We start from the raw sequence: 15942 nt of genomic DNA on the forward strand, positions 1-15942 counted from the left end.
GAGAATATGCTTTTCAGTCTAGACCTTGCATACAGACAAATGAAGGGGAAAGATCTGGCAAGGAATCTGAGCTCTTCCAATTAAAAAAAAAATAGCATTCTTCATTTTCTGGTAATACTATAAACTCACCTTTAGGATACTTGCTATAAAAGCCTGAACATTTGTTCAGTGCTGGCAGACAATATCCCCCCTTATAGATTCTAATGCAAGGAGGAGTGTTGTGACCCTGAAGCCAGATTATGGTTTATAAAATGATCTCCTAAGTGTAATATAGAACCCAAAAGAGTGAAAGTTTGTACCCTGAAGCCATGGGCTTTGTTAAGGACCCTTTGTTTGCAACCTTCACTGTTTGCTTTTATTTTATACTGGTTTACTCATGAACAAGACCATGAAAAGGAACTAGGACTGACTAAGACTTGGGGAAAGATAGCTCCCCAATGACCCATATCCAGATTTGTCATCTCCCAGAGGATTTTAGTGGGCTGTGTGGGCTTTCCTGACATCAGAAAAGGTACACTGATTGAGAAGGAAAGAGCTGGCATATGTCAGGAGCCAGATTCTGCTTGACTTTGTCTGGATTTATTCACAAGAGTAGATAGGTGCACAGAATTATATTAACCATATACATGGTTTTAGGATATCTTTTCATGGTTCTTTTTTATAACTGAATCATTTACTACTTATTATTATGCAACATGAAATTACATAATACATATATACATACATATGAAACCACTGCTAACCTATCAGCTAACAGTGACCCTGCTTTACTCCAACAGTAACAACTTCTCTCCTTCCTGCTCCCCACGTCTCCTATCTGTAGCAATCACCATGGTGACTGCTGTATTTTATCATTACTTTGGATGTGAATCTCAGAGAGCTTTATACATTTTTTAAAGGGGGTGATGGTGTAAGTTATTTTCTATTAGCTGACCCAGATGAAACTGTCTATAATGCATTTTTAAAATATTATTCTGCTAAGATTAATCTATACCATCCAAGGCAGCTGTAGCTCATCCATTTTATTGCAGATGTTTTTCTCCATGTTATTGGCCATTTAGGGTTTGGGCTCTATAACCAATGTTACTATGGCCTGTTATCATGTCTCCAGGAGTTTGTAAGGGCATTTAATTTTGGTGGGTACACAGGAGTGGAATTGCTGGGCCACAGAATACATGACATCTCATTCTATAACAGAATGGTAAACCCTTTTCCAAAGGGGTTGTATTGAGTACAGTCCCACTAGCAATTAAGCACCTGTTACTCTGCATCTTTGCTACCACCTCTCATTTTGTACCAGGATAATTGATGTAACATGATATATCTTTACAATCTTAATTTGCATTTCATAAAACACTAATGACTTCAAGCATCTCTTCCTGTGATTACTGGCCATATGTGTTGCCTCTCTGTGAAATGCCTGTGTAAGACTTTTGCCATTTTTCAGTAATTAATTGAACTTTCCTTTTTGGTTTGCAGAAGTCCATCATATACTCCTTTTTCCATCATATCTTTATTTGCTATACTCATCATATGTGTGTTGCAACAATTCTTTCCATAAAATGTCTCCTGATAAATAGCTACTTTTTTCTTTCTAAGAAGTGCTGTGTGTAGTGTTATTTCACTGAGGCTTTATAAAAATCCTCTGTGGATGGAGAACTGGATCTTGAGATACAGAAGAAACTCCAAGATCTTCTCTCAGGGCCTTCTGGTTCCCTGCTTGGAGCTTCCTGAGGGAACTTTGTGAGGGAACCCCAGCCCTTCCACTCAGACCAGCCCATCCAGAGTCTGCCTGCATCCTAGTCCCACCTCCAACCATAGGAGGAGGTAAGCTTGGACCTTTTTCCAGCCTGCCTTCCCCTGGGGCCCTGCTCAGAGCCTCGTGAAGCTTGGGGCCTGTGTTTGCACATATCGGGGAGCCTATCAAGGTGGACCAGCCTGTCTAGAGTCTGACAGCTTCCTAGCCCTGCCTTCACCCATTAGAGGAGCATGCCTTCTGGTGCCCTGCTTATATCCTGCTGGGACCTGGGGACTGTGCATAAGAGAGCCAATCCTGGTGGACCGACCCATCCAGAGTCTACCAGCATCGTGGTCCCACCTCCACCCATGGGAGGAGTCCTGCCACTGCCCACTGGAAGAGGATAGCTATTAGAGTATTGGAACTGCTTGTATCCACCAGAAGAGAACCTTTGCCCTGTACCCACCAGAAAAGGGAGAGATCCCACTGGTACACAGTGGATGAAGGGATGGGTAGAAGAAAGTATAAGAACACAGTCAATAATAGAAAGATCAATATGACACCACCAGAGTCTAGGGACTCCACACTAACAAGACCTGAACATCCCAACACAGATGAAGCAGAAGAGAATGACCCTAAAAGCAACTTTATGATGATGATAGAGACCCTCAAAGAAGTATTGAGAAAATCCCTTAAGGAAATGGAAGAAAAAACAAACCAAACAAAATTCAAGAAATGGAGGAAAAGATAAACTAAAATTGCAAGAAACAATTCAAACAGTACAAGGCTTGAAAGCTGAAATAGAGACAATTAAAAAAAAAAGCACAGTCTGAGGGAATGCAAAAAAATGGAAAAGGTAAGCAAATGAACAGGAAGTATAGATGCAAGCATAACCAACCAAATGCAAGAGAGAGAATTGCAGGCATTGAAGATACACTAGGAGAAATAGAATCATCGACCAAATAAAATCTTAAGTCCAACAAATCCATGACACAAAATATCCAGGAAATATCAGACACTGTGAAAAGGCCAAAGCTAAGAATAATAGGTATAGAAGAAAGTGAAGAAACCCAACTCAGAGGTGCAGAAAAAAAATTCAACAAAATCATACCAGAAAACTTTTCCAACCTAAAGGAAGGCATGCCAATGAAAGTACAAGAAGCTTACAGAACACCAAATAGAGTGGACCACAAAACAACGTCCTCATACCACATAATAATCAAAACACCAAACATACAGAATAAAGAAAGAATACTAAGAGCAGCAAAGGAAAAATGCCAAGTAACATAGAAAGGTAGACCTATCAGAATTACACTTGATTTCTCTCTCCATTGAAGCTCAGAAATCCAATAGGTACTGGATAGATATTCTACCAAATCTAAGAGTTCACGGATGTCAGCCCAGACAACTATACCGAGCAAAGCTTTCAAACAAAGCTTTCAAGAGGGAGAAACGAAGAGATTCCATGACAAAACCAGATTTAAACGATATACATATACATATACATATACATACATACATACATACATATATATATATATATATATATATATATATATATATATCTCCACTAATCCTGCCCTACAGAAAGTTCTGGAAGGAAAACTCCAACACAAGGAAGTCAACTACACCCACAAAAACATAAGAAATAGGTAATCCCACTTTACCAACAGCCAAAAGAAAAATGGGGGGGGGGATTCACACATGATACCACCATCAAAAACAAATCACAAACAAACAAGAATTAACTATTTATGGTCAATAATATCCATCAATATTAATGATCTTAACTTGCCTACAAAAAGACACCAGCTAATGGAATGGATATGAAGACAGACCCCATCCTTCTGTTGCATACAAGAAACACACCTCAAGTTCAAAGACATGGGTTACCTCAGAGTTAAGGGTTGGGAAAATATTTTCCAGTCAAATGGACCCAAGAAACAAGTGGGTATAGCAATCCTAATATCTAACAAATTAGACTTTAAAACTAAGATCAATCAAAAGAGATGAAGAAGGTCATCTCTTATTCATCACAGGAGAAATCCATCAAGATGAAGTCTAGGTTCTGAACATTTATGTCACAGATACAAGGGCACCCACATTCTTAAAAGAAACATTACTAAAACTCAAATCATACATAAAACCTCACACTGAGAGATTTCAACACCCCACTCTCAACACTAGACAGGTCCACCAGAGAGAAACTTAACAAAGAAACAAAGGAACTAACAGAAGTTATGACCCTGTCTGATAGCTGGGAAACCAGCATAGGACCAAACCAGATTCCCCGAATGTGAACTAAGCAGTCTATGGGGCCACTGGTAGTAGATTAGTAGTTATCCCTAGTATATGAATGGACTTTGGGAGCCCATTCCCTCAGCCTGAACACATGGGGGAGGGCCTGGGCCCTCCTCCAAATGATATGACAGACTTTGAAAACTCCCCATGAAGGCCTCACCCTTACTGGGGAGGAGAAATGGAATGGAACAGAGGAGGGAGAACAGGAGAGATTCAGGAACTGGGATTGGTATATAAAACAACCTTGTTTCAAATTTAAATAAAATATTATATATAATTACAAACCAAACCAATTGGGTTTAACAGGCATTTATAGAACATCCCATCCAAACAGAAAAGAATATACCTTCTTTTCAGTTACACATGAAACCTTCTGTAAAATCACCCACACACTTGGCAATATAGCAAACCTCAATAGGTAGAAAAAAAATGGAATAACTCCCTGTGTCTTATCAGACCACCATGCATTAAAGTTAGAATTCAACAACACAAACTGCAGGAACCCTACAAACTAATGGAAACTGAACAGTGTGCAATTGCACCATTCCTAGGTTTAGGAAGAAATTAAAGACTTCCTAGGATTCAATGACAGTGAAGACATAACATACCAGAACTTTTGGGACACTTTGAAAGCAGTGCTAAGAGGAAATTTCATAGCACTGACTGCACACATGAAGAAACTGCACAACAGTCACACTAGAGAATAGCATAACTGAAAGGTCTAGAACAAAAAGAAGCAAATTCACTTCGGAGGACTAGACCCCAGGAAATAATCAATATAAGAGCTAAAATCAATAAAGTAGAAACTAGGAAAACAATACAAAGAATCAATGTAACACAGAGTTAGTTCATCAAGAAAATCAATAAAATAGACAAAACTTTATCAAAACTAACCAAAAGAGAGAGAAAATGCAAATTAACAAAATCAGAAATGAAAAGGGGGGACATAACAGTAGACACTGGGGAAATCCAGAGAATCTTCAGGTCCTACTTTGAAAACCTGTACTCCACAAAATTCGAAAATTCAAAGGAAATGGACAATTTTCTGGATAGATATTACTTACCAAAATTAAATCAAGTATAGATTAGCAATTTAAATAGGCCTGTAATTCTTTATGAAATAGAAATCATCAAAATTCTCCCAACCAACAAACGCCCAGGGCCAGATGGTTTCAGTGCAGAATTCTACCAGAAATTCAAAGAACAGCTAATACCAATACTCCAAAGTGATTCACACAATGGAAGCAGAAGGGTCATTACCAAACTCTTCTTATGAGGCTACAATTACCTTGGTACCCAAGCCACAAAAAAGACACAGCTAAGAAAGAGAACTACAAACCAATGTCCCACATAAATATTGATGCAAAAATACTCAATAAAATACTGGCAAATTTAATTTAAGAACACATCAGAGAAATCATCCACCATGACCAAGTAGGCTTCATTTCAAGGATGCAGGGATGGTTCAACACATGAAAATCTATCAATGTGATCCATATAAACAAATTGAAAAAGAAAAGACACATGATCATCTCACTAGATTCTGAAAAATCCTTCATGATAAAGGTCTTGGAGAGATCAGGAATACCAGAAACATACCTAAACATAATAAAAGCAATATACTGAAAACCAACAGCCAACATCAAAAAATGGAGAGAAACTCAATATACTTCTTCTAAAATCAGGAACAAGACAAGGCTGCCCACTCCATATTTCTTCAATATTGAACTTGATATACTATGTAGAATAACAAGACAACAAAAGGAGATCAAAGGGATACAAATTGGAAAAGAAGTCAAATTTTCACTATTTGCAGATGATATACATAACTGACCCAAAAAACTCTACTAGGGAACTCCCACATCTGATAAATACCTTCAGCAAGATACAAGATTAACTCAAACAAATCAGTAGCCCTACGATATACATACCATAACGGGGCTGAGGAAGAAATCAGAAAAACATCCTTTACAATAGTCACAAACAATATAATATCTTGGGTTAACACTAACAAAACAAGTGAAAGTCCTATATAATAAGAACTTTAAGTCTTTAAACAAAGAAATTAAAGAAGATGTCAGAAAATGGAACGATCTCCCACGCTCTTGGATAGGTAGAATCAACAATGGCAATCTACAGATTCAATGCAATACCCATCAAAATCTTAGCACATATCTTCACGGACCTTGAAAAAACAATACTCAACTTTATATGGAAAAACAAAAGACCCAGGATAGCCAAAACAACACTGTACAATAAAGGAACTTCTGAAAGCATCACCATCCCTGACTCCAAGCTCTATTATATAGCTATAGTCTGGAAATAACTTGGTATTGGCACAAAAATAGGTAAACCAATGGAATTTAATTGAAAACTCTGATATTAACCCACACATCTATAAACACCTGATTTTTGACAAAGAAGCTAAAATTATACGATGGAAAAAGAAAGCATTTTTAACAAATTGTGCTGGCATTATTGGATGCTCACTTGTAGAAGACTGAAGATAGATTCATACCTATCACCATGCACAAAGTTCAAATGGATCAAAGACCTCAACATAAATACAGATATACTGAACCTCTTAGAAGGAAAAGTGGGTGGTGCCCTTGAACACATTGGTACAGGAGAATGATTCCTGTATAAAAACACCAGTAGTACAAACATTGAGATCAACAATTAATAAATGAGACCTCAAATTGTAAAGCTTCTGTAAGGCAAAGGACACAGTCAACAAGACAAAATGGAAGCCCACAGAAAAGATCTTCCCCTATCCCACATCTGATAAACTGCTGATTTTCAAAATATACAAAGAACTCAAGAAACAAATAATCCAATAAAAAGTTGGGTACAGAACTAAATAGAGAATTCTCAATAGAGAAATTTAAAATGGCTTAAGTAAGAGTTCAACATCCTCACCCATCAGAGAAATCAAAACAAAATATATCTGAGATACCATCTTACTCCTGTCAGAATGGCTAAAATCAAAAACAGCAAACACAGTTTATGCTTGAGAGGATGTGAAGAAATGGGAATACTCCTCCACAGCTGGTGTGAGTGCGAACTCATACAAGCCACTTTGGAAATCAGTATGATGGTTCCTCAGAAAAATGGGAATCAGTCTATCTAAAGATCCAGCAATTCCACTCTTAGGTATATACCCAAAAGATGAACATTGATACAACAAGAACATCTGTTCAACTATGTTCATGGCAACATTATTTGTAATAGCTAGAACCTAGAAGCAACCAAGGTTGCTTCTCAACAGAAGAATGGATGCAGAAAATGTGGTACATTTACACAATGGAGTACTACTTGGTGGGGAAAAACAAAGCAAAACAAACAAACAGGAAAAACAATGGAATCTTGAAATTCCCAGGCAAATGGATGGAACTAGAAGAAAACATCCTGAGTGAGGTAATCCAGTCACAAAAAGACAAACATGGTATATTCTCACTCGTTTTGTATATGTATTTTAGATCTAGACTAAAGGATCACCAGCCCACAATCCACATTGTCAGAAAAGCTAGGAAACAAGGAGGACCCTAAGAGATACATTGTCCCATGCAGAAGGGGAAACTTCCAAGATCTTCTGAGCAAATGGGAAAATGGGGGAAGGGGAGAGTGAGTTAGCAAGAAGAAAGGGGTAGAAGAAGAAGGGAGAGGAGGGCATGAGAGAGTAGGAAGTTTGAGTCCAAGAAAAGATACCATAATAGAGGGAGCCATCCTAGGTTTAAAGAGAAATCTGGCACTAGGGAAATGTCCAGAGATCTACAAGGACGACCCCAACTAACAATCTGAGCAACAGTGGAGAGACTACCTTAAATACCCTTCCCTGAGAATGAGATTGATGACTACCTTATATGCCTTCTAGAGACTTTATCTAGTAGCTGATGGAAATAGAAGCAGATCCCCCAGCTAAACACTGAGCCAACCTCCTGGAATGCAGTTGCTGACAGGGAGAAGTGATGAGCAAAAGGGTCAAGACCAGGCTGGAGAAACCCACAGAGACAGCTGACCTGAACAAGGGGGAGCTTATGGACTCCAGTGTGATACCTGGGAAACGAGCATAGTATTGACACAGACCCTCTGAATGTGGGAGTTAGTTATGAGGACTGGACAGTCTATGGAGCATCTGGTAGTGGATCAGTCTTTATCCTTAGTAAAGGAATGGACTTTGGGAGCCCATTCCACATAGAGGGATACTCAGCCTAGACACATAGGGGAGGGCCTGGGCCCTGCTCCAAATGATATGATATACTTTGAAGATTCCCCCATGGATGGCCTCACCCTCCCTGGGGAATAGAAAGGGGACTGGATGGGGGTTGGGATGGGGACATGGGAAGAAGGGAGGGTGGGGGAACTGGTATTGACATGTAAAACAAGCTTGTTTCAAATTTAAATAAAAAATTATCATAAAAAATGGATCCTCGATTAGGCCTCACACTCAAAGGTACTTATTCAACTTTGTGCTCATTATCTCCAAAAGAAGTCACCTGCTGCCAAAAATTCAATGTCACAGATGTAAGAGAACCAGGAAGCTTAAGGCTAGAGCATCTCATATAATGCAATAAAAATTAAGAAGGCCTAATCTTATAAGCATGATAATGATACAGGTATGTAATATTTTATTATTCTGGTTAAATATAAAGACTTAAAAAATCTATCATATATGTTACAGATCATGGAGCAAAAACCACATTCTGCCAGTCTACCAAGCTTCCCACACACAGCTGGGTCCTTTCCTTTTGGATATCCTGGGGTTCTCCTGGGATGGGGCTGGAAGGTTGGAGGGGGAAGGCGTTATTCTCATGAAGAGTATAGCAATGTTCAGTGACCACAGGAATCTGCCCAAGTTATGTTCACAACATTGGCACTGTGCAGAAAGGCCAGTCAGTTCCTGAATGACCAAGAAGAGGATTAAAGGAGTGTATATTTTTGTATGTTCGCCAGCCTGTGTGTAGGGGTAATGGCAGAGTTCTTCAGGTAAGGAGAGCAGAGAGAGTATGAAGCATGAGATTTAATAGTGAGGCTGCTAGGCAGAAAGACTGGAGTGTTGCCCTGTGGCCACTCACAGTTTGTATACCCCTCATACATGACCTTAGGGACCACGGCTTCCCTGTGCTAGGATTTCTGGACAGAAGAATGCCAACAGCAACAGCAGCATTCATAAGACACATACATTTATCACACCACTTCCCTTTAAGAGCCACAGAACAGCACATAGCAATGAATGTCCATCCTTTGTCTGGATCCTGAGAAGACAAGGACTTGGAGCCTAACCGTAAGTGAGACTCTGTATCTGAACTTCATCTGTTTGATGATAAAGCAACTCTCAGTGCAGATTGTTTATTGTAGGAACCATGCTAAATAAAAGAGCAATGGCTGACCAATCCTGGTTCAATTTTGTTGTTAGCTTGATACAACCTAGTGTTAAACTGAGAAGAGAGAGCCTCTGCTGAGGAATTGGATCAAACAGATTGGCCTGTGGCATTGTCCATGAGGATATTCTCTTGATTGGTAATTTAAATAGGAGGGTCCTGCTCACTGTTGATAGTGCCATTCCTGGGCCCGTGGGCCTGGGTTGTATAATAAAGCTCATACCAGGGACAGCATGCCAGTAAACAGCATTTCTCCATAGTTTCTACGTTATTTCCTGCCTGACTTCCTTCAAAGATGGACTGTAACCTGGAATCCTGAGATGAAAACAACAACAAAAAATAACCCTTCCAAGTTGTTTTTGGCCTTGGTGTTTTCTCTGACCTTCTGCACTGGCTATAGCCTCTTCCCTTTCCAGTAGAGACTCCATCCCAGAACCACTAACCTTTCCTACCATCTCTGAAACACATCTCTTCTCCATAGTACAGCCCAAAGATGATCTCACATCATCTTTACCCCCTGTGTGGTCTCCCCTGTGCTAGTATCTTGGTCAACTCACTATGACTACACCTGTCTTGAAGGTGCTCCTTGTTGGTGCTCTGTTTCCACCAAGTGTTCTCCCCTGTAAGGGGCAGGTCCATGGTACCACAGATAAACAGCATATATGCAGAGAGGCACAGGGCTCTGTTTTAACCTGTCTGTTCACCCCTGACTAACTTGCCTGCAGAAACGTAGAAGGTACTTACCTTACAGCCCCTCTGTTTCTACAGGTAAGAATGACATCAACTTGAGCAGTAAGAGGATAGATTACCTACAAGCTGATATCTGGGAAGATCTCTCTGGTCTAAAGAATAAAAAAAAAAAAAAAAAAAAAACATGACCCCCATCCCTGCACATGTACTCTGATACCAGTTCTTGCCTACCTTCCTGATGCCTTCTGAAGGGTTGGATACACAGTTGTCTGCACCTCCATTCTTGCTTATGGTCCTCCAGAGCTCAGCAAAAGTGCTATCCTGCTCCAGGGGATTGGTACCCTTGGCTCTGAAGTACTCATAGACAGCAGAATCCCGGACAGTACCATAAGACATCTCCAGTTGCTTGGACAAGTCCTGAAATGTCCTGAAAGGCAGAGAGGGGGTGACATATTGGTACCTGCTGCACAATACACATTGTAAGGATAAAGCAGGCTGCAAGTTCCTCCTGAGTTCTAAGCCCTACACTGACCACTATTCAAATTCCTCACATGCACATTCAAACATCTTTGTCCCTCAGCCTGGAACCAGGCCTCCATATTTCACAGCTACGTTTCCTCAGTAAGATTACCAGGCATATAAAACCAGGTTCTGTATTGAGCTCAAAGCAGAGAGCAGTAAGAAATGATTCCTGTAATCAGCAAGCTTCAAATATATATATATGCAGGAGATCACAGTACAACAGAGTCAGGACAACAGGAAACACTAATTACTGATGGTTTCTGCCCTGAGTATCCAAAAGCTGAGCAGGAAAGATGGATGATGTGCATGACTAGGCCCCGACACTTGGGGTTACTGTGGCACAGACACACACTATGATGCTGCATCAATTAAGAGACATCCCCTCCAACACTTGCAGTTATGCTGGAGTTTCAGCCAATTAATGATGTTCAGCACCTAGCAACCTATCTGATTTTTTGAGAAAGTAATGAAAAGCTGATTTTTACATGGATCTCCTGATTTTTTTTTTTTAAGTATTGAAAGATACTGACAATTAAGCAGCAATACTATGGAGGGCCTGGGTTCATTTTACAGAGAGAACAAGCAAGTAACAGGGCACAGGTTAGAAGACCAGAGTGTCTCGGAAAGTCACTTCAGCAGCCTGAAAACAGACAACGAAGCTGGGTACAGAGAAGGTGTCTTTACCAAATGAGAAATGCATATACTTCCTGACTTTCTGCTTTGTATGGTAGCAAAGCCATCTTAAACTGACAATGCCATTAAGTTGAAAACATGCTTCATATATCTCCCTAACTCTACTATGCCTGTATCACTCAAATTACCATACATGGAATACCATGCCTGTTTTGTAATAAAGTATGGAAAATCTGCTACTTATTTAATGTGTGTACCTCTGTGAGTGTGTGTGTATGTAGACCTGGCAACACAGCACATTGTAGAGGGTCAGTTTAAACCCACTCAATCACCTGGCCCACTTAGAGATCCAGTAACTGCTGCCAGCCAGCCCCACAAGAGAGACTCCTTCCATACATCCCTAGCCCGGGAAGAGATCCAAAGTCAACATGTAAACTACAGTTTCTAGTGCTTGTTATTTTCATACCATTAGAACATCAAAGACACTTTAATTGAGCCACTGTTAAAACAGGAATCTTCTGTAGTGAGGGCAGGAAGGATGAATTAGTACAGCGCTCTTGTTTGCTGTTTGAAAAGTGGTGTCCATCATGACACTTAGGATGCCATCTACCAGTTCAATTTACAAAATTTTTTAAAAATCCCAATGGGAATCCAGGCTTTCTCTCCAGGGTCTAACCAGATAACTTTTTATTTCTTTCTCTTCTGAAATTCTCAGTATATACTCTTATCAACCCATACCATCACCTGTATCTCTCACTGCATCTCCCACCCCCCACCCAGGAAGAGCCAACCCAACTGGCATGTTTTGCTTTTCTGTTGATGTAATAAACAACATGACCAAAAGGAGGTTGGAGAAGAATGGGTTTACTTCATCTTACAGCTTAAAGTCTGACATGAAAAAGAAGTCAGGGCAGGAACCTGGAGGCAGGAACTGAAGCAGAGACCATGGAGGAATGGTGCTACTAACTTGCTCCCCACCTGCCTTGGGTTTGAACCAGCCCTAGTAAACTGAACCCTTCCACATCAATCGCTAGTCAAGAAAATCCTCCAGTGTCTTACCTACAAGCTGTCTGATGGGGGCATTTTCTTAGTTTAGTGTCCACCTTCCCAAGTCTTCCAAACTTGGGTCAATTTGACAAAACAAACCAACTAATCTTACCAGGCTGATCTGCTAATCTCCAGTGGTTTTCCCTATCCCTATTTAGCAACATTACCAACTTGAAAATAAGAAATGCCACCCATTTTCCTTTGAGCTACCAGACTATGCCTCCCACTTTGCCTGGAATCCCTTTATCTCATCAACGTATCTGTGTACTTCTATAAAGTCATCCTTAGCTCAGGGCACCCTATACTGCTAGCTTGAAGGCTAACATTGCTGCAGTATCTCACTGTATTTCTAGGAACAGCATTCCACAGCAAAAATAAGCTATAGCTCTGGAGTCCACCTGATTGTCTAGTTTCTAGATCCCACCAATTCTAATAGGTGGGCCTGGGCAAGTTCATTAGTATCTTTATGCTTCAGTTTCCAAATCTTAAGACGAGAGCCAGAAGCAGAGCCTGTAGGAGTGTGTAGTTACTGAGAATTAAGTAAGACTCATGCTCAGGTCAAAGAGCAGTCCTTGATGGGGTTAATGCCCAAGAGCTAGAGGTCATGATTCTGAGCTAGCAATATACACATGGGTCCCACCAGAGGTACGGATTTGGAGAACTGGAGCTGAAGCAGTCCCATCATTTCCCTGTGGCCCTGGGTCCAGGGCTGATATCAGCCTGCACGCAAGCATATGAGGGCCAGAAGTATATAGCTGCTTCCTTCTGCTGTGTTACTACATTCTAGCATTCCCCTGATCCTTTCTTTGTGGCTCAGAAACAGAGCTCAACGTTCACATTGCAGATGAAAGGAAACATAAAATAACAAATTTGATGAAGAAATCTTTCTAATTATTGTTCATTATTTATATCTAATTGAAGCAAGATGTTCCTTTGCTTGAAGAGCCCCAAGGGTTGTAACTCTGCTATAATTTGCCTGTAATGAAAGGAGGGGAAATCTTCTTTTTCCTACATATTTTTTTTTTATTTTTCTCATGGTAATACAAACAAACAGAAGCTTTGATGAATGGGAAACATCAGGGTGAATTACACAGTTGAGTCTAAATACTGAACTCCTCTAAATTACTGCAGTTTCCACAAGTATGGAATGAATGCATAACTTCCAGGGAGCTCTGATCTCCTGTTTCATCCCCACATTTGAAAGTGAGATTTCCTCCATCCTGTGTATTTATTCATGATGGTGCTCCTGGCCAGAGGCTCAGGCAACATAAGCGATGACAAGCAGGCAGGCTGAATGTTAATGGCTCTATCTCCCTTTCTGATCCAGCATAGCTTATTGTCCCCTCTTCCCTAAGCATCACTTCCAGCCTGCGAAGCTTCACCTTCTGTCTCATGGCCTATTTAGCACCTCCTATAGCCACAAGTTTGTACACAGAGATCGCTCCAACCATAGATGCATACTCTCTCAACAAAGAATTCCATGATCACTTCCATAACTGTCACAAAGTAGGTTCAACCATCATGTTTTTGAGTGTCTAATCCTAAAGTGACCAGAAGTGGTGGGCCTACCTAAGGACATACCAAAACTATCATCTCCCTGGACAGACTCCCTCTTGTCAGAGTGCAGAGTTTTGACAGAGGCACATGGGGAAGAATAATGGAGAGTAAGAACAGCCAGTCAACTTGGATTCCAAGCCAGTACTGGCAATCATCAAAGAAAGATGTTGAAAGCAGATAGGAAACCCATCAAAAAAAAAAAAAAAAAAAAAAAAAAAAAGTGAAGGAGTATCACCAGGAGAAAACTACACTTGGAGCACATATAATTAACGTTTTCTGAAGCCACTCTTTTCAGCAAAGAGTCACTACAAGTATCCAGGCACTTACATTATAAGACAGATGAAGGGCATGCCCAATCTTCACAGGTCAGATTTCTGTCAATCCAGTGTGTACCGCACACCGCGATAAAGTCCCTGAACCAGTTACTGCCCCAAACAGTTCCTAGACATTTAATAGGTCAAGCACAGTGAGAACTAAAGCAGGAAATGAAGAGGTAGACTCTCCTAGAGGTTTACAACAGGACTTACATGAGCAGATGGAGGAAATAAAAAAAAAAAAAAGCCAAAACACCACTGCAAAATATTGTGAGTTGGAGTGAAATACAGTTACAAATGAGGTACCCCTGGAAAACCAGGAGAGGAGCCAGACATAAGAATGGGTTCCCTAAAGAAACATTTAGCTAAATCATATAGCCTGGATCGAGGCAGCCAAGGAGAACCAATGAGTAGTACAGTCGAGGAAGAGAAGTTACCTGTGTAGGCCCTGATAGGTGAGAGGACATGGTTTACCTGGAACACACAGCACAGACTGATTGTAGGCAGCTCTGGATGCAATCCTGTCTTAGATGTACCAGTCATCTGATGTACCTAATCAGCTCTCACGTGGTCTTTGAGGCTGCAGTCTCAACTGGCCCGTTGGCATGATGAGAAATGGAAATTCTTGATCCTCACCACAGATGGAACAATTCAGAAACCCTTGGGTTGGAGCTGGGCAGCTGTGTTTTCACAGCTCTTCAAGTGACTCTAATGAATTGAGTTCCAAAAACGTGGACCAAAGCAACACATTTAGTAGCTGAGGTCTTAGCTTTCCAAGTCATCCCTGTTTCACAGGGTTGATGAATATTAAATACCACAGGCATTCATCCAGCACATAGTCAAGGTTCAGTATGTGTCTGCTCTTCTGGTAGACTCTCAACAAGCAGCCCCAGTGTTCGAACCATTGTGCCCACATGGCAGAGTTAAAAATGGTATGTTTCTACATTTTACATTCTAAAAGACTGAAACTTTGGCTGGAGCTCACAGTAGAGTTAGTGATATACCAAAAGGTCACTTAAGACTTGGCTTGATATCCTGCAGTATACACAGTCTATTTGTTTACCCTGCCTTTAAGAGAACAATGTAACAACCAATTGCATTTGCCTTGGATTTGCCATGTAATCTGGTGACGCAGTCTAAGCTAATGCAGAGTTTTCAACTCAAATTATGGACTCTTCCATGCCTCTGATTTAGAGCAGCCAGTAGGGGCTAAGCATTTGCAGAAAACAGCCAACAGGTCAAGAGTAACCTTATACAACAAATACCCAACACAAGTTTTGGAATCAGCATATAGACATTGCGTGATAACAGTACGTTTGCAATACTGTTTGATAGCCAAGTCAGTTGGGGTCAGTTACTTTATTAACTCTTATAAAACTGAAACTTTTCTGTAAAGTGTCCTTTTACTCTTTCCCAATGTGATGCTGTCTGTGCTGTTCAATAAATATAAAGCAAAACTTTTTGTTAGACACACAGGCAGTAAGGACAGACAATTCACACATCAGACACAGACTACAGACTAGAAAATTACTAAAAACTACAGACTAATGGAAGTCACTGGGAGAAAAGTAAAGAATTCAAACTTAGGGTCACTCTCAATCAAATTAATCCAAGGAGGAGAAGTGCCAAAATTTTCTTTCTTCAATGCAACACTGACACATTTTGGAGGCTCTGAGCTTATATTTAATGCATTTAACCAATATAGGACAGTAACTAGAATGGTCACACTGCAGGGAAGAAAGCATGGGTAGGAAGCATA

The 15942-nt window shown here is 40.4% G+C and overlaps 1 protein-coding gene across 1 annotated transcript in view; it reads right to left on the reverse strand.

Moving 5' to 3' along the window:
- Grid1 (glutamate ionotropic receptor delta type subunit 1) overlaps window positions 1-15942 on the reverse strand; it is a 293681-nt gene that overhangs the window by 55910 nt on the left and 221829 nt on the right. The window contains exon 9 of the mRNA XM_051206794.1: window positions 10342-10537. Coding sequence (XP_051062751.1) covers window positions 10342-10537 — 196 coding nt within the window. The remainder of the gene's footprint in view (window positions 1-10341; window positions 10538-15942) is intronic.

Source organism: Phodopus roborovskii, unplaced genomic scaffold (assembly GCF_943737965.1).
Source record: "Phodopus roborovskii unplaced genomic scaffold, PHOROB, whole genome shotgun sequence".
NCBI classification, from domain to species: domain Eukaryota; kingdom Metazoa; phylum Chordata; class Mammalia; order Rodentia; family Cricetidae; genus Phodopus; species Phodopus roborovskii.